At 41.5% G+C, this 23,036-nt stretch overlaps 1 protein-coding gene across 8 annotated transcripts in view; it reads left to right on the plus strand.

Moving 5' to 3' along the window:
- Window positions 1-23,036, plus strand: part of nedd4l (NEDD4 like E3 ubiquitin protein ligase) — a 41,679-nt gene that overhangs the window by 9,389 nt on the left and 9,254 nt on the right. The window contains exons 1-14 of one of the 8 annotated variants that reach the window (XM_086300978.1): window positions 3,653-4,907; window positions 8,912-8,947; window positions 9,600-9,650; window positions 11,927-11,988; window positions 12,264-12,366; window positions 13,187-13,341; window positions 14,201-14,336; window positions 14,452-14,637; window positions 14,760-14,837; window positions 16,316-16,375; window positions 17,430-17,567; window positions 18,507-18,689; window positions 21,106-21,303; window positions 21,555-21,632. In XM_086300978.1, the coding sequence (XP_086157104.1) occupies window positions 3,801-4,907; window positions 8,912-8,947; window positions 9,600-9,650; window positions 11,927-11,988; window positions 12,264-12,366; window positions 13,187-13,341; window positions 14,201-14,336; window positions 14,452-14,637; window positions 14,760-14,837; window positions 16,316-16,375; window positions 17,430-17,567; window positions 18,507-18,689; window positions 21,106-21,303; window positions 21,555-21,632 (2,571 nt within the window). In that variant the 5' untranslated portion in view covers window positions 3,653-3,800. Of the gene's footprint in view, window positions 1-3,651; window positions 4,908-8,911; window positions 8,948-9,599; window positions 9,651-11,926; window positions 11,989-12,263; window positions 12,367-13,186; window positions 13,342-14,200; window positions 14,337-14,451; window positions 14,638-14,759; window positions 14,838-16,315; window positions 16,376-17,429; window positions 17,568-18,506; window positions 18,690-21,105; window positions 21,304-21,554; window positions 21,633-23,036 lie in introns of those variants that run through there. The other 7 variants (XM_086300980.1, XM_086300984.1, XM_086300983.1 and 4 more) reach the window with 7 other exon arrangements.

The raw sequence follows: 23,036 nt of genomic DNA on the forward strand, positions 1-23,036 counted from the left end.
TTTATTTAGTTGTCTTGTGTCGTTTAATCTGCTTCGTGCAATCTGTTCTCCTTGGAAATATTTGCACAATATATTGTCTTTCATTTAATGTCCTATGGTGATAATTTGCTTTCCAGTAGCACTTTATTTTGTTCTCTAGTCTCAGTTACGCCAATAAAACATAATGACTGTAAAACTGATATTGCTAAATTTGTCTCAACCAGTTCTGCTTTCATTATACCGCAGAGATTTTCAATAACTTAGAAGACGTTTTATTGACTTTGTCTGCCCTCCCTCGTGTGTTAACAGTTTTCGAGATGTGAACCATTTTCCCAGTTTAACATGACATGATTTCAGCTTTAGGCTTTGTAGATTATAAACAGCGTACAGTTTGTTTGACTGCTAGTTTCGGTACTCTGCTTTCAGACTGTAATCCACTAACAGCTCCTACATTCCTCTTATGTCAAATTTCTCAGATTTCCCCCACAGACGAGAACACTGGTTTCCTTGACTTGTGAAATTAAAACCCCTTTTAGGCCCTCAGTTGCCTTGACAACTAAATTAAATGTCTGCACATTGTCAATTCTTGCAGTGAGTAAAACCATCACAAATAGGTCTTGTAATCAATTTACTAATTCACTCTTGGCTCTAAACGTCACCTTGGTTGGAGTATCTTCAGAGAAGGCGTGCATAAGAGAAGTGGTTGCTGACACTGTGGAGTCATTGTTCTGTAGAATAAGCAAAAGGCTCTGCTAGCAGTGTTATTTGTTTCCTATGTCTTCTCAGTAACTCTGGGTCCTGGGTTTGATGTTGTATAAAACAAACAGCGGATGCAGCCCAACATAGTTTTGGTGATCTTGGCTGGATAAGGCACATTCTGTCGGGGCCTCTCAGATTCAGGGCTGTTGCTGAGGACCATCGTGGGAGGTTAAAACATTTGGGATTTGTTTGGGGAGTGTCTTTTTGTAACAACACGATCTCTAGTTTTATTTCTAGGTGAACCATATAAAGACATGACTATTTCATTGATCTAAGCATGTAACACATGTCTAACTTGCTCATTTGCACTCCGTCCCTTCTAAAAAGTGCAGCTCTAATTTTCCTTCAGTACAGTGAACACTTTCTGTATAAGAGGATGAGACGAGAGCACAGCACAGGCAGCCTCAAGCACGGTCCTCTCCTTATATGTCCGAAGAGGTGCTTTTTGTCTTTCTCTTGGTGCATGCCAAGGCAGCTCCCCCACCACTGGTCAGCATTTCGTTTTGTACTGGAGCATAGTACAAATATAAGAGAACTATGTATGACACTGATGGTTGAATTTGAAGAAGCGGCTGAATAGACCTACAGCACAGTGCAGTTTGAAGCAGGCATGTTATGTCATTTGGCAAGCTGGGCTCGCTGCCATTGGACCACACATTGGCATTTTGTTTCTTTTATACAGAACATTCCCCATAACATTTCTCACACAGACACACATTTATTGACTGTGCCTAACACTGCAGGCAGTGTGTCATCACTAAGTGTAACTGGCTGCCAAGCCGTGAGTCTTCCTGTATTACAGTGTCTTTCTTTTGGCTTCTTTGTCCAGTCAGTATTGTTTCTTGATGCCCTCTTGTCCACAATGCAGACCTTTGATATTTATTTCTTTTTTTCATTCGTTTGAAATACTACAGGCTGCTGGTTGCAACTTGTTTTTTGAAAAAGATAAGGTGACGCACTGTGGTCTAAGCCATAGGTTGAACCAGTCCAAGCGGTTAAAACAAGGCAGTTACTTTTCAAGCGTGTAGCTCTGAAATGGCAAGTTGTGATAGGGGCTTTGTCAGTTCTGTGCACGGAGGCGGATGACTCCCCCACTAACTCTGGCTTCAGGGCAAAGTAGTCGAACTCCCACTTTTTCACATGATGATGCTGTGGTGAATCAAATTGTAGGAGCTTTTTTACATTAATGTACAGTATGTTGCAAACAAAGCGTCTTTTTCTGTGTTGTAACTTGGAGTTAGGCATTAGAATTTGTGCATGATTTCATTCAGCATTACAGGCTAGGATCACAGCCAAGTTGTGTCTCGGACTGCTTTTGGATGCAAAAGGAATGACCTATAAAAGCAGCGTCAAATGTTTGGCTGTGTATGGCAGGCATTGCATGTTTATTCTGTTTCAAGTAGACATGCCTTTTCCGAGTGAGGACCATGCTGTTCTGTGATCTGTCAGATAATCTGCTCTTTACTCTCAATCTCACTTTTTTTTTCTTGATCCATTTTTAGCACCAACTTCCTTATGCTTCTTTTTTTCTGTTTCCAAGCTGCAAGACATTACAGGATAAATTATATGCTCCAGACTTGGTGTTGAATTTTTGACATGATTGGCACCAAATGGCAATTGGTGATCAATTAACAAGTAACCTTGCTGTGAATCTAGAATCTAGAAGTTATTGATGCTTTCCTTTTCCCTTCCATTTCTTTCTGCTCCTTCAGTTCACAGCATGTCTTTTCCAGAACAGGCTGATTGCAGGCAGCACTGAATGATTGGAACCGTTCAATGCCGAAGGAGTTGAGTGGGAGCAAATAAACAGCTGACTGGCATTGCCAACATTGCTGCACTCTTTTTTCGTAATAATGCTCTAATTTTATCCAGCTTTCCCATTTTGATCACATTGCTGAACTTTCACCCCTCCCTAAAAATCCAAAGCTGCTCGCCATTTAGTTCAGTTTGATCCAAAAAGAGTGTTTAGTCAACGATAGACGAACGTTTCTGTAGGTGAGCATGCAGTAGTTCAGCCATTTGTCACTCTAGTTAAGTTTCTATTAACTTATTTTTACATTCAAAGAAATCCACAGTCAAAAGACGAAATGACTTGTATTTAAGATGAATACGTTGGGAACTTCTTTTGTTAAATAATATAAGCCACAATATTGAAAAAGGAATGAGTTACGATTTAATTTAACAGGTGTACTCTTGGTGAGTGGTGTTTTGATATTTGAGTGCTACTCTGGGGAAACTGAGCTACTCTTACTGAGATATCAATTTTAGCAAATTAAATCAAATTCCAGATGATGTTTAAATTATGAAGAAAATAGTTTAAAAACTCATGAAGCCAGATGAAAGGACATTAATGAGATGTGGAGGCAGGGGAATTGGCGGGGTTAGAAAAAGTTCATGTTAATAGAGCGGAGGATGGATAGGAGTAAGCAAGCAGGATGTAGGTGGGGTCGTTGGGGGGGGGTCATTTGCTACGTGAGGGCAGTATGGGGTCGTAACAGGAGATGGCAGGGCCATTTGTAGTCACGTGACTGCCAGGCAATCCACTGTCACCTCGGAAACCAGGAGTGCCGGCCACTCATATCCAATCATGTCGGGAATGCTGGCTGTCACTTGGCTCAGGCTATTTCTGCCGTCTGTCGCTAGTGCTTGATGGTGCTAAGAGACTGGTATACAGGGATCCTCCTCCTTTTTTCTTTTTTTTTTTCTCCTTTTTTTTTTTTTTTAAAAACACCACCCCACCCCCCCACCCTCCTCCTCGTAGCCATCAGCCCTCACTCTCCCTCTCCTTTGAGTGCGTTGTGTAAAGTTGTCAGCTGTTTTGCAGTGGCTGTTTTGCTTTTGTGGTGTGAGTACTTCTTTTCTCAGTTCAGCTTGGTGTGGGAAGGAAAGTTGCGGAAGAGGCTGGGAGAGGGGAGGGGGGAATGGAAGAAAAGAGGATCAGTTGTCTAGCCAAAGGAGAAGTGGGCAACAGTTAGGATACTGAGGCAAGAGCCAGAGGAGAGAACCAGCAGCCACTCAGTAAGAAAGTGAGAGGCAACGGGAGATTTGGACGTGGGGTGAAAATGGCACAGCGTCTGCGTTTGTACTTTGGCTCAGGACACAGTAACACAGCCCCGGACATACTGGAAGGAGACTTTGAGGTGCAGCAGCGAGACGACGATAGGGTCACGGCACACCTCGTGCAGCCACGTCCAGCATCGAGGCCTTCCCAGGACTCTGCTACGGAGCACGTCCCGTCGGCGGCTTTTGGTTTCCACTCTGAGCCTTCGCTTAAACGCAGCTCCTCCATGTTCATACCCCAGCTTGCCGCCTACACTGAGCCACGTCCTACTAGGAGCTCATCCATGCACATCTCCCTTCAGCGCTCCAATGGATCCAGTAATGGAGATTCCAGTGGTCATGCTGATGATGTCCCACCACCCTGTTATACTCCTCCAGGACCTGCGCCTGCCTATACCGAACCACAGAGTCAAGCTAACTTTCCGCGGCAGTCCCCTCCTCCATACTACAGCCCTGATTCTTTAAGTGTGCAATCTTCTCTGGCGGAGCCAAACCTTCCCAAGCGCAGGGTCTTTAGTATTGGTTCCAGCAGTCATTGTACGTATAACAGACGCCAGCCTGGCATCAGTGTTGGTGCCATCTACATCCAGAGGAATTCTCCTGACGGCTCTGATGTCCAGCATTTCAGAATCCTTCCCTATGGCGGTACCGGCTGGTCTGTCCAGCAGCAAAGCCTGGACCAGTCCTCTGGTGTTAATGGCACAAAGCAGAGGCTAGTGTTTCAGCTCCAGCAAAATCAGAGCCAGGATCAGAAGCAGGGCAGACAACCGGATGATCCATCACAAGAACAATGCACAGATGCTGGACCCAACAGCTCAAGAGGTTGCCATAGGGTGCGCTACCCTAGAATTCGATTACATAGAAGCTCGTCTCATCAGAGGCTGCTGGTGGAAAATAATAATCAGAAAAGTGGTGCAGACAGTCAGACTATAGACGAGAATGAAACAGATGTGGAGACAGAAGCAAGAAACAGACCTGATGGTTGTACTTTAAACTTTAGTGGGGAAAATCCCAGAAGGCAGCCACATTTGAAGATATATTTTACCCCGGGTGGAGGTGGAAATCAGGATGTGAGCTTTGGCAATGAAGCAACGACAAGTAATTCCAAGGTAAAGAGTGTGGAAAAGTTTAGTAGAAGCATACTCTGCCTCTGAAATGTTTGGTGAAAAATTGTTGAATTACAAAAGTGTTATGTAACATTTATAGACTTGTTCTAATGTTCCTAGAGAAACTGATATTAGAATGAATAGTAAACAAATCCAAAAATAGTGGGTGGCATGTGACATTTAGTTTAATATGACTTGGCTTGTTCCTCTTGTAGCCAAAAGGGTGAGGTCCAGCACTGTCATGGACATAACAAATGAAAAAGCCAGTCTAACACATCTAATTTGCAGTGGTTGCTTAAGTACTATTTAACACTAAGAATATAGGCTAGACAGGGAGAGATCCGTGTGGTGCTGATACAGGGTGGTGACTTTCCTGGACCTAAAAATCCCAGACAACCTTGCTGATCTAAATCACACATGCTGCTTTTCTTTCACTTCATAACCAGAACGACTTAAAATCTCACACACGTCAGCCAGTTTAGTTGTGCAAGAAATGGATGAATGGATAATTTGTTCCCATGCACTTGTTGCCTTCCGTTTCACAGAAATGCGACACTGGGGTTTTTGATAATACCCTTAAGTGCAGTCAGCACTCTTTAAGAGCCGGCTGTGTCTATTTTTAGTTTACCTCGAGCGTGTTTGTTGGTTTTGAAAGCAGGCAAGCGGCATGTCTTCTCCAGTTCTTGGCTGGTATGGATGTGAATCGTTGCAGCTGCTCAGCAGGCGATTAAGAACTAACATGTCAGTGCAGCCCAAACAATGATCAAAAAGTTTCACAAGCAGCGTCGGTTTCCTCAAAGCCTGAAATCTTTTGGTGTTGCTCTCCAGTCTTATGCATATGTCCAACTCTGGTGCTAGAATGCTATAATCAGTGTATCGAGTTACCCAAATTGCTGTTTATTTATTAAACTTTTAAATACTTTCGATGTAGAACGTTTTAGATGTTTCTTTTAAGCTATTTTTTAAATGGCACTTTGGAGTTGTAAACTCAATTTTTAGCCTAAAATTAAATATAGTCGATTTTGAAATTAAATGATAGGGCCGTCATTGACTGTTTGAGGTTTACACCAGCAGGATGTAGGTTTATCATGAGATGTTTAGCTCCAGGAAGGACCGCCTAAACAGGAAGCTATTTGCTCATATCATGTTTTAGTTCATCTGACCAAACCACTGATTTCATTCATCTGAGTCAACCCCCCCCAAAACCCCAAAGATTCCCCCGCCACAAACCAGATTGGTTATTTGTAAAAGTAGAAACATGCTTTTTTTTCCTTTTGGAGCTAGCCTCAAGTGGCCACTCCAGGAACTGCAGTTTTTTGCATTTAATCATCAGCTTGAGTTTATTGCACCTCATCGGTTTCTGCTTGCTTGTATGTGTAGAAGTTGTGACCAGTCGGCTAAAGAATATCTCTTCCCACTCAGTTTGACTGAGCTTAGTCTGCATCCAGGCAGATACTGTGATGCACAGTCCTGCCAGTGACTTCGCATTATTCAGGTGATGAAAAAGGAGATGCCAAGATGCAGTAGCAAAGGTGATGATGAAAAGGGCAAGGGTGGTGTTGATATAGACAATCTAGGTTTGGATTAAAAAAAAAAAGAAAGAAAACGTTTTCAGATCTAGTGGGAAAAATTAACCTCTTCCTTCGCCCCTCATGGTAGTGATGTGAGACTCCATGGCATCCTGTTTCTCAAGCAACGAGGAAGTCCCCAATTAGACCATAATGACAGGTCTTCCCCAACTGATTGCCTGGAGTTGGATTGCCCCTTTTTAAAACTGGGCTTGGGATGACGTGTGTGTGTGTGTTTGTGTGTGCGCACACCAGATGGACTAGCTGCAAATGGCTATGCCTCCGTGCCATGCCCTCGTTACAGCCCTGCCTTAGTACCCCTCGGTTTCCATTCATTGAGAGCTCCTGGAGGCCAGTAGGCTGGCTATATTTACCTGAGGCAAGATTGTGGACGAGTGGGGTGAGGGCACACTTTTTATTTTGGTCCGATAGCATGTAAGAGGCATTCAAATCACTTGTGTTGCGAAGGGCTTTTCTCTGACAGCGTGGACTTCTCTGAATTGCATGGTATTGTAATACAGTTGTGTCAGCAGGGAGACTGTTGAGAAGGTGAGACAGCCTTTTTAAACCTCAGTGCCAGCCTGGACTTGCTCCAGATTGCCCTTTGTTGTAAACACCCTGTCACCATCTTGTCATCATCTTCCTGTAGCTTCATAGCATTTCCAGTTCTTAGCACTTTAGCTGCTTTCCTATAGTCTTGAAAGATTGGAGTGTGTTTAGGAATGACAATAGATTAGGTTTTTACTCGTTCATTACATGTGAATTGAAGTGAAGAGCAAAATATCCTATAAACATTGGCCATGAAAGCCGCTGTCTGGGTGCTTTTGCTTGTTGGATTTAATTACAGGGTCAGAGAGAGATGTTGCTGCAGGCGACATTTAGGGTTTTATTTTTTTTTAAATTTTATTTCATTTTATCATTTTTTTGGTGCTGTGAGAACCACAAAATCATTTGTAATCCACAGATGTTGCAGTGGTATTTCAGCACAAATCTCTGAAATGGTTATATTCTCATCCAAACTTGCCAGAGTAAAATTAGAAGCGTGTGAAAAGCAATTGTTTCGGTGACCTACTCGTGTTCAGTTTTCAAACTTTTTTGGGCTAGCTTCCTTTTTTTTTTTTTTTTCTCATACCTCAAGCCACCCCTCTTTGTCCACCCGTACTTCCTTCTGTTGGTCTTTGGTCGCACTCTCAGAGTGTAACCTGGTCCTGGGAGGCAGTTGCAGACTCAAATCTGACCTCTTAATGACTCTGTAATTAAATCCAACTCCGTATATAAGGTCAGAGCTGAAATGCTTGTTTTGGTTAGTGACATTTAAAAAAACAACAACAAAACAGGTTTGCCTGCAGAAGGTGTTGTTTTCCATGTGATAATATCATTGCAATTGCTTATATCATACACTGGAAGTGACAGTGCTACTGCTGTTTATGTGATCATGTGGTAAAAGAGTTGTGGTTATGCTGTGGTCAAGTTTGCTTTTGATGCTCTCTCGAACTTGGAGGAATCTTATGTCGGACTGCTTTAAATGAGTTATGTTAACAGTAAGTGAATCGTTTAGTTTGGTTGGTTTAGAAATTGAAAGCATGCATTGCGGTAATTTGCACAGTAGTGACTCCTGTTTTCCAAGAAGGGCTCATTTACAGTGTGTTATTCAGTGGAGGTGGGTGGACGTGCGAGGATGAGTGACTTCACATACGTTCGTGTGTGTGTGTGCTTACATGCCTGTGCGTTAATCAGTCATCATTTTTATGTGACTCATTTGTAACCTTTTCACTACTGAATTCCAGCTCGGTTAACTGTGGTGGGAGCCCAGTGCAGTCACTCCACAGCTCTTTTTTCTTTTGTTTATCAGAATAAGCTGGTGTTTTGGTTTGTTTTTTGTTTTAAATCTTTAAACACCTTAACCTCAAATCAGTGTGAAAAAATCCTTTCCAGGCCATGCAGTCTATTCTGTAGAGGCTTAAATTCTGCTTGTTCTTATTCTTCATCCAGAGGTATAATACTGTTTTCAGAACTAAGTCAGTTTTTGATTTTTATTCCTTCTGAAAACTTTTTTTTTTTTTTTGCTGATTTCAAGTTAAGTAGCCATAAATATCACATTTTACTGTCAGAATAAGCATATATACAGTGTTCCCCACACTTAATTTACCTGGAATTTGTGGCACGTGTGAAAGTTGTGGAAACAATGTTGAAAATGTCCTCTGTTGTACATTAACAATAATCAGTCTTTAAAGTAGAAAACAGACTGAAGGTTTTTTTAATTTAATTTTTTGTAATTGTGGTGAGTGGGAGAGCGTATAATTGACAGTCAGTAGGTTTTTTTTGTTGCACTACTGTAGTTGTCTTTGCGTAAATCTGTCACTGCATCATTCAACCCAGCTTGTGTGTCAATCAGTTAGTTTATGCCTGTTGTCTAAATCAGTTGTGTCCTACACACAGGCTACTTCCAAGAATGGGCTTTTCCATCTCGGACAGGTAATCCATACTCTGTAACGGACAAATCTATGGGCCTCTTAAATTTCAGACACAAACCTTCCCTGTTTTAAATTTTTCCTTGTGGTCACATCTGCCCTTCTCTCCCTCTGTCCAGCTGATTTGGCTTTTATCTGGTGGCTGTAGATGTTTTTTTCCTTGCTGGGATCGCAGGTTTTTCTCCCATAAAGTGTTGCAAAAGGCCTGTCCATAAATAAATCTCGCTCTGAACCTTCTGTCTGGACACATGTGGAAATCTGTCCTGATTGATAGAGAAGCTGATCTTAAATCATAACTAATCAAGTGCAATTGTTTTCAGTAAGACCGCGTGGAAATACTTGAACAGTTTTTCTTTACTGCCTTTAAACTTTAGATTCTCAGGTTTCCACATGTGTTCACAAATTAGGCTGGAGGTCACTGTATTTCTGGATGGGGCTGTCCATGAAATGAACTTCTTTTTGCCTTTCTTTCCACCTGTCTTTAATACATACAAAATGCTGCTGGATAATCTGGTGATTTTTACCTCAACATTGTGGTTTTCCCTTCATTATCCCTAATGATACTTCGGGCTTTTCACAGACACACTCAAACAAAAACAAAAAGTCATTCTTTTTGAATTTCAGCTTCTAAATGTGACCTTTTTCTTTCCCTCTAGACTAGAGATGATTTCCTGGGGCAAGTTGATGTTCCTCTCAGTCATCTGCCAGTAAGTTATTTACATCTCTGCTGTCATTTATTTACGTCTGTATGTGTGTAAAGCTTGAGTGCGTGTGGACACTCTGGCTGGTTTAGCACTGTTTTGAATGCTCAGCTGTTTCTTATCTACAATTTTGCTGTTCCTGATTAACCTCTGTGAAGGTCAGGGAGGGAGTTTGTTTGTGTTTTCCCATCTTGAGTGTGAGAACGTGCTAGTCACAGGTAATGCTTCTGTTGTGATTAAACAGCGCTCTCTGTATTAGAAAGGGAAAGCGGGCTGTCTAGCATGTAAACACACAACATCGACCTGCAGAATCAGGGTGCTTGGGAATTTTTACAGTTGAGGTCTGATGCAAGCACAAGCCATTCTCACACCTGCAACTGTTCAGCTGGACTGGACAAGAAATGTTTTTTTTTTTTTTGGTTGTTGTTGTTTTTAAAACCTTCTTAAGTAGTAAGTCGGTGTGATGCAAGAGTAAACCAGGTAGTTGTCTCGCGTCTGATGTCCTTCTGTCCTCTGCATACTCTGCACAGAGAACACGTTTGAAGTTGCTTCTTGTGAAAATGGCAAAACTGAGTAGAGCTCTTATGTGCAAAAGGCTTAAGAGACCTACAAATCATCCTGAAGCAGCAGCACCTCTGCACATTTGGGAGCTTTGCTGCCAGCTTGGTTGTGGCTCCCTAAAGTTCTGTCTTAGTTGTCGACCTTAAAAGCCTATCAGTAAAAGTTTTTGGGGTTAATTATTAATGCCCTATTTGGGTCCCACAGGCCCAGGAAATTATTAGCAGATAAAAGCTTACAGCTGAGTCACGTTGAGAGTTGAAGCCTTGGGACAACATGGATAATATTTAGTCCTGATGTGACTTATGCTAAAAAAACAAAACAAACCAAGGCTTGTTTTTAATTAATAGTTACTGGGCATAACTTAGTCATGTCTCCTTTCTCCGTAATAGCTTCTTGTAAATGTCCTTTTACTTTTCATGAAACAGGACATGAATACTGACTCATCAGAGTCCATCTGGTAGCTACATTTTCCTTATGGAACCATGACCTCCTCTTAGCAAATAACAGGACAACGCCATTCCTCTTTTTCTTGGTCGTCTGTATTTAAGCAGGCTCCACACTCAACTACCTCTTTTTACCGGGCTCTGTGTTGTATGTGGCGAGACCAGATAAATAAAAGCACGTGAGGTCTGAAAGTTTAGCAAATCAAAAACCATGTATGATTGGAATTTCCCCTTTAAAGTCATCTGCTTTTGCACCTCTGGACTTCTTGCAGTGCTGCTGCTAATTTTAGATGGGACCGTGAAACTGCCAGGACATCCATACTACTGTGCATTTCTGTCTCAAACTGAGCTGACGTTTGTAGTAAGGATTATCATCAGGCTGATGAGAACTAATCTCCGGAGATTCTCAACTTGGAGACCGAACAGTGTTTTCATTGAAAGGGTGTTGATGTTCAAGGTTAGGACAGCAGCTTAGGTAGTGAGCTCGTTGGTCGTTTTTGCCACATTCACAGTTTGCTCCACTGAGGCCAGATTTAGGTCTATGAGTCCATAATGACCTCAAACTATGGGTGACCAGTCATTATAAACAACTTGAACTGTGCACCATCTTATTCGCTACTCACCTGACTCATCAGATTTGCCTCCCTGTGACTTTAACCTCTTCAGATTGGAGGAGGACAGAGTGGAGCTCCATGGACTGAAAAGTGTCTGCAGAACTTGCTTTAGTCCACAAGGAAAACATCCTAAATGGGAGCTTGATTGATAAAATTAATATTAGATATTATTTTATGTTAATACTGCCCCTAATATTTTGACTTGGAATTTTGTTCCAATCTATTTCATATTCCTGCTTTGAGGAGCCCCACCTAATATTTTGAGACCAGTGTTTTGACTGTAATTGAGGTCCATTATTTGGAAACTTGACACTGGTACTTTTCACACATGTTCTTTTTCCTTTTACAAAACTTTCCAGCATTTTCTTTTAAATATGAAAACTGACTTTTGGCCTCAGCGGTATCTCACAGGGCATTATGCGATGAGCAGCCAGCACGGACTGGTTTGGCCCTGTCAGAGAGCGGTGTGAGATTGCTGTGAATTACAAAAGGCTGCTCAATATGTAACAGGAGAAGCTCAGGATTGCATAATGATCCTGGGATGTCTGTGCAGAGGGTTGTACCCTCTGTTGAAAGCTGGCGACTGTGATATTCTGATATCGCAACATGTGTATTTGCTTGTGTTCACTTAAATGCCGTCAGCAAAAACCTCCTCTATTTGCAGACAGAGGATCCTGCCATGGAGCGGCCCTACACGTTTAAAGACTTCCTGTTGCGGCCAAGAAGGTCAGTTTTGGCTTTGTTTGATATAAAATGAGAAAACGTAGATGGCAAATAGTAGCTGCTTTTTTGTGTCTGTCTAGTTTGCCCCCTGTTAGCAAGTGGAGTAGACAGTGACACATTATTAAAGTTAGATCTTGGTTCACAACACTGTCTAGACTCTGGCCATATTGGAGTCTAGACAACGATAACTTCATGCGGCTGTCAGCTAAATACTGAACTTGGAATTCCAACTAGGACTAATGAGCAGGAAGTATTTAAAGCAGATGTTTTCCTTTCAGTCACAAGTCCAGGGTGAAGGGTTACCTGCGTCTGAAGATGGCCTATCTGCCCAAACAAGGAGGTCATGAGGAGGAGGGGGGAGACATGAGGGAGGAGGCTGAGGTAAGGTCTAATCCTCTGTTGTTAGTATAAACTGCTGACTTTGCATTACCTAAGACATTCTTTGGACTGTTTTTTCCACAATAAAAGCAAACCAGATTCTACTGTTATTCCTTTCTGCCACATGAAGGCAACATAGTTCTAAGCTTGAAAGTGAATGTCCCACTGTGAACCAAAAGTAATGTGAGAGCATCTTTCTTTTTTCTTTTATTATTTCTCTGAGAATTTGGGAAGCCGCTCACTGCCAGCATCTGGTAAAAGTCTTTTCCAGGTCAGGGTCTGGAAAAAACATTTACAATGTGGCCTGTTATTTGGAGAAAATTGAGCTTTTCCTACTTTAATATGTGTTCTTGGATGTGTGGAAGAGAGCTAGAGAGCGAAAGGCTTCACAGATAAGATGACATTTAGCAGCCAAAGCGTGAAAGCTTAAATGGCACCCCTCATGTTCATACTGCAAAAAATTTCCCTTCCCCCCCCGACTGTCTGTATTTCTTTTTTCTTTTTCATTGTATTAAAGCCTCATTACTAATGCTTATTTTCTCCTTTGTAGTAGCTCTTTTTTCTGCCTACGTATTAAATTAAGCGTAAAATTGCCAACACTACGAGTGAGATTGTTGCTTAAACATCAGCTCCGTCTTGGATTGTAGGCATAGATACACCTGCCTGCTGGCAGCTATGAAACACAGGCATTAAGTAAATGTTTAGTAAAACATGAAAACAAAAAAAACAGCAGAAAAATATAACCAGCTAAATCTTTAATGTACTTCTTTCTGATCTTTGGCTTAAACCTACCATACTACCCTTCAACCATACTGTCTTTCAGGGTTGGGATGAGTCTGCTGACTCAGGCTCCCAGCGACCCCAGCAGCTGCTGCCTCCTTTGCCTCAAGGCTGGGAGGAAAAAGTGGACAACCTGGGACGCACCTACTACGTAAACCACAACAACCGCACTACACAGTGGAAACGGCCTTCCAACGTGTACGCCTGATCTCGCACTAATACAGCCTCGAACTTTTCACATGTCACTGTTGGTTTTTATACATGAAAAAAATCACAGTGTTAAAGTCTGAGGATTTTTGCCCATGTACTGCAAGCTTAATGAGGAAATACTCTTCAAAAATATTATTTAAGATGTTTTTGTTTTGTTGTTTTTTTTAACATCAAAACAACTGGCGTCGGCCACAGTTATTCCTATTTGTAGACGTTACACTCCTTTAAAAATTTATAATTGGACATTTTAAAATATACACAAATTCCCTCTCTATACACACAATAATGCCATATTCCATGTCTCCACTTAATTGGGAAATTATTATTATTAATTATATAGATATATTAAAAAGAAAAAATGAATTACAATATTTTTAAAAAGTTCAATTTTTGAGCTTTATCACTTTTTCTGCTAAAAACTAAATAAGTGCACACAGGGTAAAAACAAGCCCCTTAGCTTTGCACAAAACTGAAGACAGAAGAATGGACTGAATGTCAGTAATCTAATGTGTTTGTCCTTGGCTAGCCTTCTGACTTAGCTTTATATTTAGGAGACAGATAGAAGAAATGCTTTTAACCTTCTGAGGTAGCTCTTAGCAGTAAAATGAAAGAGCATATCGCTCGTCAAAGTAATCCTTCAACAAAGTATACGCGGTTGACAAAACATGATGGACATATTTTATATCATCATTATTCTGAGCACACCTGATAGACTGTAAATTGTTGTTGAAATAACTAAATATAACAGTGTTTGGCTCTTGTTACTAAATAATCCTGCACAGGAGAATTAATTCATGATTATTAACTTTTGGTTTCCATTCATATTTTCTCACCAAATCTCTCTCAGAGACGTGATTTCAGAGATTGAGAGTGACAATCAACAGCGGCAAATCCATCAGGAAGCCCACCGCGTTTTCCGATCAAGGCGCCACATCAGTGAAGACCTGGAGAACGAGCACCTGGAGCCCAGGGACTTGGATAATGTGAGGGGGGGGGGGAAAGAGCAGTCCACTCACGCACACTTAAACTCATCTACAGTGGTATATTTCCAAAAGATCTGTGTTACATCAAGATTTTGTCTCTTTGTTGTGCCGGTAGTCTTGGGAGCTCATCACAGAAGAGGATAACGACAGCTTGGCTCAATCTCTGCCCGGTCCCTCCTCCGTTTTGACACCACAGCACACACCAACACCCATCACCCAGGAGTTCTCAGAAGACTTAAATCTGAGGCTGTCGCTGACTCCCGATACAAACGGCGAAGTGCCAGGGCCCAGCTCTGCTTTGGTGAGACTGGAGAACCGTTAATTTTCCATTGTCAAAAACCTGGACCTCGTGTAAATGTAGGCAGCCAAACAAGAGGCAGCGCTGGCAGCGGCGTTTATTCTCTCTTTGCTTCCTTTGAACAGAGCCAGCTGTCAAACAGACTCCGTTCCTCAAGTATGACGGATGGCGTCAGTGATCAGGCCCAGGCTCCTCCTCTTACGGTACATATTTCTAAAGCCACAAACCCTTCCTCCAGCTTTTTCTACTTTCCTTCTCTTTCTGTGTTGTCTAAGCAGGTTGCTAATGTCTCATTTACCTCCTCCTCGTGGATGTGTCTGTCCTGTTAGTTTACCACATGCTAACTCACCTTTCTTGCTCCTCTTGCATTTCAACCTCCAGCAGATGCTACTACCCACCTCACCCTTTGTTTCTTCCCTGCTTCAACTGTACCACTTATTCTACTTACTTTACTTTTTGTCTCTCTAGGGTTACCACACATCTTCGTCTCTCATCACTACTCTTTGTGATTCACATTCCACTGTGTTTGATTTGTTACGTCTCACCAGAATCATGATTCCACTTAAAAACTCTGAGACAAAAAAGTAAGATTAAGAAGTGCACCAAGGTTCCCCTGGAGTCCTGAGTCATGGCGTCAGCTGGGATTCAGCTTAACAAACTGTCGCAAGATCTGAGCCAGATGTTTGTCAGTCACACAGCTGCGACACAGCAGTGAGCTTTAGCATTGTTAAGAAGAAGTGACAGTACAGGTGCTCGTGTCTTTCTTTCCCTTCTATGATACGTTTCTCAGAACTGGACGACTGTTTAGAAACCATTAGAGGGGGGGGAGCATTTGTTTGAGGTCTATACAAGGATTAATGTTTTCCTGTGGGCGTAGTGAGCAACCACAGGAAATCCCCCCCCCCCCCCTTCTATTTCATTATCTTTTTCTTTTGTCAATTTGACTGTAATATACTTTAAAATACGTCATTAACTTAATAGGAGGATATGAGGTAGCTTTAATTTGACGGTACAGATTTAAAATTGTTCCCATATTTTAGTTTTCTATTTGTTTTGGCAGTAGTAGCTATTAAATTGCTTTATAAAAGGCTGCTGTTGGAGGACTGATATTGTTTATGTACTTCTGTGTAAGCAGAACAACACCTAGTTGCATATCTGCGTTTAAAACGGAGAAACAAAACGTGTACATGAAAGAAAATACATTTTCTTTCATTTTTTTCCTTCAAAATTTGATTGTTTTGTTAAGGCTGGTTCCTTTTTCCACCTTCAGCACTGTAAATCACTTACCTGCTTGCACATTTTCAGGACGCACCTGTTTCTGGTTGAAATTAAAGATGCTGCACATTGAATGGAGGGGGGAAAATCTGTTTTCCAAAGGTTATTGATTGCACAGGGATGATACTTCTTTTTGTCCCCCTCTTGCCAATCACAGCAGCCGTTTGCTTCACTCTGTGTCCTGTGTCCTTGCTGTTCAGTCACTGCGCTCTTAGGCCCATAACCAAAAGATTCTCTCGTCTTTCTGCCACTCCTCACCTCCTCTGAGAATGAATTTTCCCCCCTTTTGTCCACTCAGTTTTCCTCTTTCAGCCTTCGCTTGTGCCCACACTTGGCTCTTAACTTACACCCTTAAAACATAACCTATTGTGAACTAAAGACCCTCTTCCATGTTGTCTACCACCAGCAGAGTTCCCAGTCCAGAAGAACGAGAGCTCAAACAGTCTCAGGTGGTGAGGAGCCTATGGTAATATCTCAGTTTATGCACAGCACTATGTAGGATGGGACTGTCACCCGACTAGTTTTGTGAATGACTTCTAATCCTGCACTCAGTTAGAGCTTACTCATTAGGAAGATTTCCTCATTGTTACACCAGTGTTGCTTTCCAGTAAAGTCCTGTACGAGCATATGCTGAGCAGGGCAGTGTGATCAAGAAAATGATATCACAATAGAGTCACATTTTAGGTCAAGACTAAAGCCATGTAGCTGTTTCTTGGCAGCTATGCAAGGGAGTAATATTCATTTAAATCCCATTTTTCACAGCGTGAAATCACTTTGCAAATTCAGCGAAGTACAAACTTACAAGAAATGCTTGCGTGCATTTTAAATTATTTTTGCAGTGTAGAAAATAATACAGCTTTTTTTCAGTTCCTGTGGACCAGGAAAGCCTAAACAGCACTGTTACTTATTAATTTATTGACAGGAACATTATTTTATTCCCCTAAAAATCAGATCATATGCCAAATGATGATCTGTACTTTATAAAATCATCAAAAAACAGATTGCCCCTTTCACACTACACATACTTCATAATGGACGCAAACAGCTTAATAAAGCAATTACTTTTGAACACATTAGAAACATAAATCATCATGATTAGCACATAGCTTAAAAACCTGTCTTTTCTTTATTCTCTTATTGTGATCTGCAGCGTTAGATCAGAAGTTGTCTGTTATGTGTGTGTTTCTGTGTTTGTGTTTTGACCAAGAACTGACAGCCTAGCTGTAAATAACGAATGCCACTGATCAGTCATTGATAACGAGCCATGACGCTGCATCGTAAAATGTTGCCAGTGTTCAGCCATGCTGTCTGTGTAATACATCACCAGATTATGCTGTGATTATTTGGTTGACACTCTGTAATGTTTATGCTGGAAATGGTTAATAGTTCACTTAGTTGGATTGTAATAATCTATTCCCTGCAACCTCAATATAAAATATTAGAGCCCCTCCACTTGTCTAAATGTACTAGTCTGTACTGATTAGCCATATTTGCTTTGCTCTCTCTCTGCACTTGGCCAGTCTCCCTCGTCGACTGCTTACACCTTGACCACCCCTGGCCTGCCCCCTGGATGGGAGGAGAGGAAGGACGCCAAGGGAAGAACTTATTACGTCAACCATAACAACCGCACCACTACATGGACTAGGCCAGTTGTGCAGGTACAGCAGGTCTGAAGTGTAGCTGTCGGGCTGGCTGGACCGTAACCCGGCCCCATGATTCTTCACCTGTGTGTTGGATCTCTTCCCACTCTATTCCCCCTCCTGTGTTTCTCCTTTTCTCTGTGTACAAGAGTGAAAGAAAAAGAGAGAGAGCTTTTAAATGTCAAAGTTCTGCGTTGTTTTGTTTCCTACTTTGTCCAACTTTTACTGTGCGTCTTCCTTCTCTTGTCTAGCATTTTGTGTAACACAAGGATGAAGTTCAACTGTGTATTGGTCACGTGTTTCTAAACCCTGGCATGGGACCGCAACCACTACTCTTCCCTCCCTCCTCCCATTTCCACTCCATTTTTCCACCCTGCCTTTCTGTCTGCAAGTGAGGCAGCCCCACGTAAGCAGTGCTCACAGAGAGACAGAGGGGACTGGGTGTATGTTTAATGCTCTCCTTTGAAATCCACCCTTGCATTTGTGCCTTTTTATGGTCAACTCTGTAACTCTGTGACTGTATTATAAATGTCATAGTCTCCTCATTCTCTGATCCTCATCTGTTTTCTTAAGTACTCGGAAGGAGAGGCAAATCTATCAAATAATTCCTCTGTGTTTGCTCTGAAGTTATACCCCGCTGTAAATGTGGGCTGTACCTCCCACCTCATCTAGGGGTGAAAGTTATGTGGTAATCTCACTATTTCAAACCTTTGTCATTGTTTTCTAGTTGGACATAAAATCCTATTGTTGTTTTGTTTGTGGCCCTGAAATGACCCCTGCCTTTGAGATTTTAGTGGCTTATTTCCCAAGGAAAACAAAGCCTGCATCCAGACCTTTCCAGTGCAGAAAAGCATGCTTCTCAAAGAGACTTTCTTTTTATTTTTTATTTTTGGCAAACGGCATGGCATGCTTGATTTCTTCCCAACCTAACCTCAAAAGTGCTGTTCTCACTGACAGCTGACTGAAGATGGCGCCAGCACCTCAGCAGCAGCAGCAGCATCAGGAGGAGCCTCAGCCCTGGCACCTGCATCCACCCCTTCCTCCTCCTCCAATGCCTCCAACAACCACCTCCATGAGCCCCAAGTCCGACGACCTCGTAGCCTCAGCTCCCCTACTGTCACCCTTTCCACCCCCTTGGAGGTGAGAATTAGCCACCTGTACTGTCCCTCTCCACCATCATTCCCATCTCATTTTCCTCTACATACTTGAGGACCACCTATTTCTGTCCTACCTTCCTGAATCTTTACCCTCTTGTCCTTTCTTGCCATGTGCTCCAAATGACTAAATCGTGATCTTCACTTTCTCACACTTCTGCCTGTTCCTTCTAAAGATTAACATTTCCACCTGTTAGCTCTCCTCTTTTCAGGTTGCTGCTTTTGTCTTCTCCTCATTGCCAAACTTAATGAAATCTTCTCAAGTGTTGTTGGGATCTCTCCATTAATGACAGTTTTCTTTTTTCATATTGCTCTTACTTTCTCCTCATTAATGAAAGTTGAGCTCATGACTGTGTACTAAAGGACCTTGCAGCTAAACACTGATTAGATGAATAATATGATCCGAGGTTTCCTTAAGCACCTTGATTCACGCTATGGTTTAAAAGAATAATAGCATGAACCTGGTGTGGTAAATCTAAGATGGCTAAATTACTTAAATTGATAATGGGCCCCTAATGATGTCATTTGTTAAAATAAAACTAGGGACATACAAGTGAAGGAGTGGAAAAACTATTAAATAAAGACTGTTTTGGTAACGCAATGGCCAATCGGTTTTATTTGGGAAGGCGTGACAAATTGTAAATAAGGAACTTAAGGAAGGCTGTGTCAATATTACTGTGTGTTTGCACAAGTTTTTATAATCAAATAAGACCGCATTCAAGGCTAATTCATTCTCCGATGCTACTCTATGCTAACAAAACATCAAAGGTCTAACTAAAGTAACAAAGCACACAGAAAGCTTAATAGACATCTGTCTTTCTGCCAAGGAGATTTTATGTAGCCAATCCGTGTACATTCCTGGTGTTTGACTCATCTAGTGGACAGATTAAATATTAGCTTTTTTCATTACTGCTTTTTAATAACCTGAATGTTAACGACCAATAGCAATTCATTCATCCATGTTACGTTGTTCCCAACATTATGCTTTATATGACTGCTTTCTCTCACTCATTGGTCAGAGGGTGTTAATATTCACACAGCATAAGTGGTTAATGCGTTAGCCGTATAACACCTTGGTAAAATATTGAAATTTCTACTTCACATTTTAATGTGTTTTTTTTTTTTTTTTTTTTAAGCTGCAGGCTACATCATGCAGATAACCTTTGAGGTTGTCAATTTAATTGCATCGCATTAATTTGCACGTACATTTTTTCCTCAACCTAAATTATGCACTACGAATGCAAATGTAAGTCTGATCAACACGTTTGTAGAAATGCATGATCTCATCTAGTGCTTCTGCAGCCTTTTAATGGCTTCGTTCGGTGGCGAAGATGCTACCTAGGGAACAGACCTGAACAAGGTTTAATTAAAGTGTGTGCGAGTATTGTGGAAGTAAAAGGAAGCGAAATAGTCGCAGCAGATTGTTGTAATTACAACTTGCAGGGGATGTGGTTAATTAATGCACTCTTCTCTCTTGTTTGAAAGAAGAAAAAAAAAAAGGTCAATCAGTGATGATTACTGCTATTAAAAAAAAAAAAAAAAAAATTATCTGATGCAGGGACACTTTTTAGTCTGGACGACATAAGGAGCTTTTACCAGAGATGTTCACTTTCCTGTATATAAATAGTTTCCGGTATTATGTTGTAATTAGGTTTCCTTTTAGCCTTGACAGAAAGCTCTGTTACCAGATTTAGATTAATGAGTTCTGCTGGATTTAAAGTAAACATTTGTTAGTTGTTCTTGTACTTCTTCAGTATCTAGGTAACCAAGAGAGAGCAAGAGAAGTCTTACGCATTATCTGGGAAGGGTGATAAATCAGATGTGTGTGACATTTTCATTTACAGGTTGATGGAGTAAACCGCATGGAACATGGAAATCAGAAATGAGCCTGGTGTTAAGTGATATAATAGTTTAAAGAGAAAAGTGGTGATGATATGTTCAAATGTTGCAAGTTTTAGATGGAAATCTCATGGTGCTAAGAATTCTAATCTTTTTCTCTCTTTTTTTATGAGCAGACAAAGAAAAAGCGATTTGTTGGAAGATGTGTTTCTGTCTTTGTTAATGATCACTAATTTTGTATCTCGCTGTCAGTCAGTGTCCGTTTAACGTCTTGATGCATTCTCAATCATCCAGGAAAGTAAATCTCCAAAAGTTGATTCTGTTCATCTGGACGTAGCGTTTTGTGGGAGAAACGTTTCGTCGCTCATCCAAGTGACTTCTTCAGTCTCCCACAAAACGCTACGTCCAGATGAACAGAATCTGAACAGAATCAACTTTTGGAGTGTCCGTTTAAGTTTCGATATGTATCCTTATTTTATCATGAAATGGGAGATAACATTACATGACATTTATTTATTTATTTCATATCACTCCCCCCCCCCCCCCCCCCCCCCCCCCCCCAGGGAGCCAACAACATTCAGGTACGGAGGGCTGTGAAAGACACACTTTCTAACCCTCAGTCTCCCCAGCCGTCCCCTTACAGCTCCCCAAAGTCGCAACACAAGACCCAGCAGAGCTTCCTGCCCCCAGGATGGGAGATGAGAATAGCTCCAAACGGACGGCCTTTCTTCATCGACCACAACAGCAGGACCACCACCTGGGTGAGCTAGCACATTGCTGTTTAGGGATGAAGAAAAAACACTCTGTGATTTTAATCTAGTGATTAGAAAATGTGGGGCAGTAGTTAGTGTTGGTCTTTTAGTGACATCTGGTGGTGGTAAGGTCAATTTTATGTACACTGACAGAGCTGCTTTTTTAACTTTAATATAGAGAACAAAGTGCACGTTTAGAGTTTGTTGTGCTTTTTCCAGTATAATTGTTTACTTTCCTGTCTTTCACTGCTGACAATCAGGAGGATCCCAGGTTGAAATATCCGGTCCATATGAGGAATAAGAACTCAATGGAGCCTGGTGACCTTGGCCCTCTTCCTGTAAGTACAATTACTATAAGACTAAGTAGATATTTAACTTTTGGCCTGCAATGGAGATGAAAAACAACCTCATGAATCACAAAGACTACATACCTTTGTGCACTCATCATTAGCAATATGTACTCCGTCTTTAATGTGTGTGTAACAACTCTGCTCTTCTGGAGCAGTACAACCATGTAGTCTTAGCTAAAGTAGAATCAAGCCAACATATTAATTGGCTTTTTGTGTTATGGTGCATGTTGTAATCGGCATGTGATTGGTCTGTTTATGTTTAAAATTAAAATATGAAAGAAATTACTTTGACAGTAAAATATGAAACTTCATGTGTTCATGTGATCGGACTCCATTACACATTTCCATTTTTAGTCCTGTAAGAACAGAAGCTGTTTGTGTGAAGCTTAGCCAAGAGGGTCTGGGGACTGTAATAACCTTATTAGGAGGTGAAACCTTCCCTGGAAGTGGGCAAAATGTTACTGTAGCTAGATGTAGTATTAATAATAAGAATATTACTAATGACAGTAATAATAAAAAAGCTTTATGGGTTTGTACAACTCACAGGCTTGTGTGGTGTGTGTGCATGTGTGTATGTGTTCTCTCTCCCCCTTTCTCTTTTCTCTTCATTCTGATGGATCTAATGTATGCTTCTTCTACACCTGGCCATGTCTGTTTGGCAGAACCTACCAGAGGAGGTTGGTTGGTGCCTCCCTCCCTCTGCCTGCCTACCTGTCTGGTCCAGTCCAGTCTGGTCAAATGCCTGCAGACAGCTTTCTGTTTTCTTTTTTCTTTTTTTTTCTCCTCTTCTCTCTTTCTTTCTTTCAATCTTTTCTTTTTTCATGACCAGCATGGGTGGATTGTCGCTCTACCTCCTTGGTATTTTACCCCACTTCCTCTCTCTGTGTGCAGCCTCCTTGCACCACTGCCGCTCCTTCTGTTAGTGTTTAACATTTGGAGCTCCCCATCATTGTCCTTGGATCTCTCAGTCTGTATCAATGTCTGAGAAACGGTTAACACTAGATGGATTTCCCAGGCATTTGTTGGAGTTGGACTGACTGAAGGAGTGAGACTAGAGTACATAATGGGAGTAAAACAATGAGGGAGGGAGGTTTCAAAGGAAACACAAGGAGCTATATATATATATATATATATAAAAATACATATATATCAGAGGAAGGAATTGGCTGTATGCTGCATGTATTCTCAGTTTTTTCAGCCTGGTCTCCACTCATGCAGCAGCAGCATACTTACACATATACCGTACGTCTTGTAGCTACACCTTGTTCAACAGATTGAACTGTGCCTTTCCCCCCACCCCTTTACACTCAGTCTACTGTAATGTTTTTATTTGCTTGATTGCTGGTGCCGTACGAGTGTGTGTGGCCTGTGACACTGTACTGAGTGGTCACC

The sequence above is a fragment of the Aulonocara sp. 'chitande type north' Nkhata Bay genome, linkage group LG7 (assembly GCF_057382095.1).
Source record: "Aulonocara sp. 'chitande type north' Nkhata Bay isolate Kocher_YH1m ecotype deep benthic linkage group LG7, A_spYH_male_GT1.1, whole genome shotgun sequence".
NCBI lineage: Eukaryota > Metazoa > Chordata > Actinopteri > Cichliformes > Cichlidae > Aulonocara > Aulonocara sp. 'chitande type north' Nkhata Bay.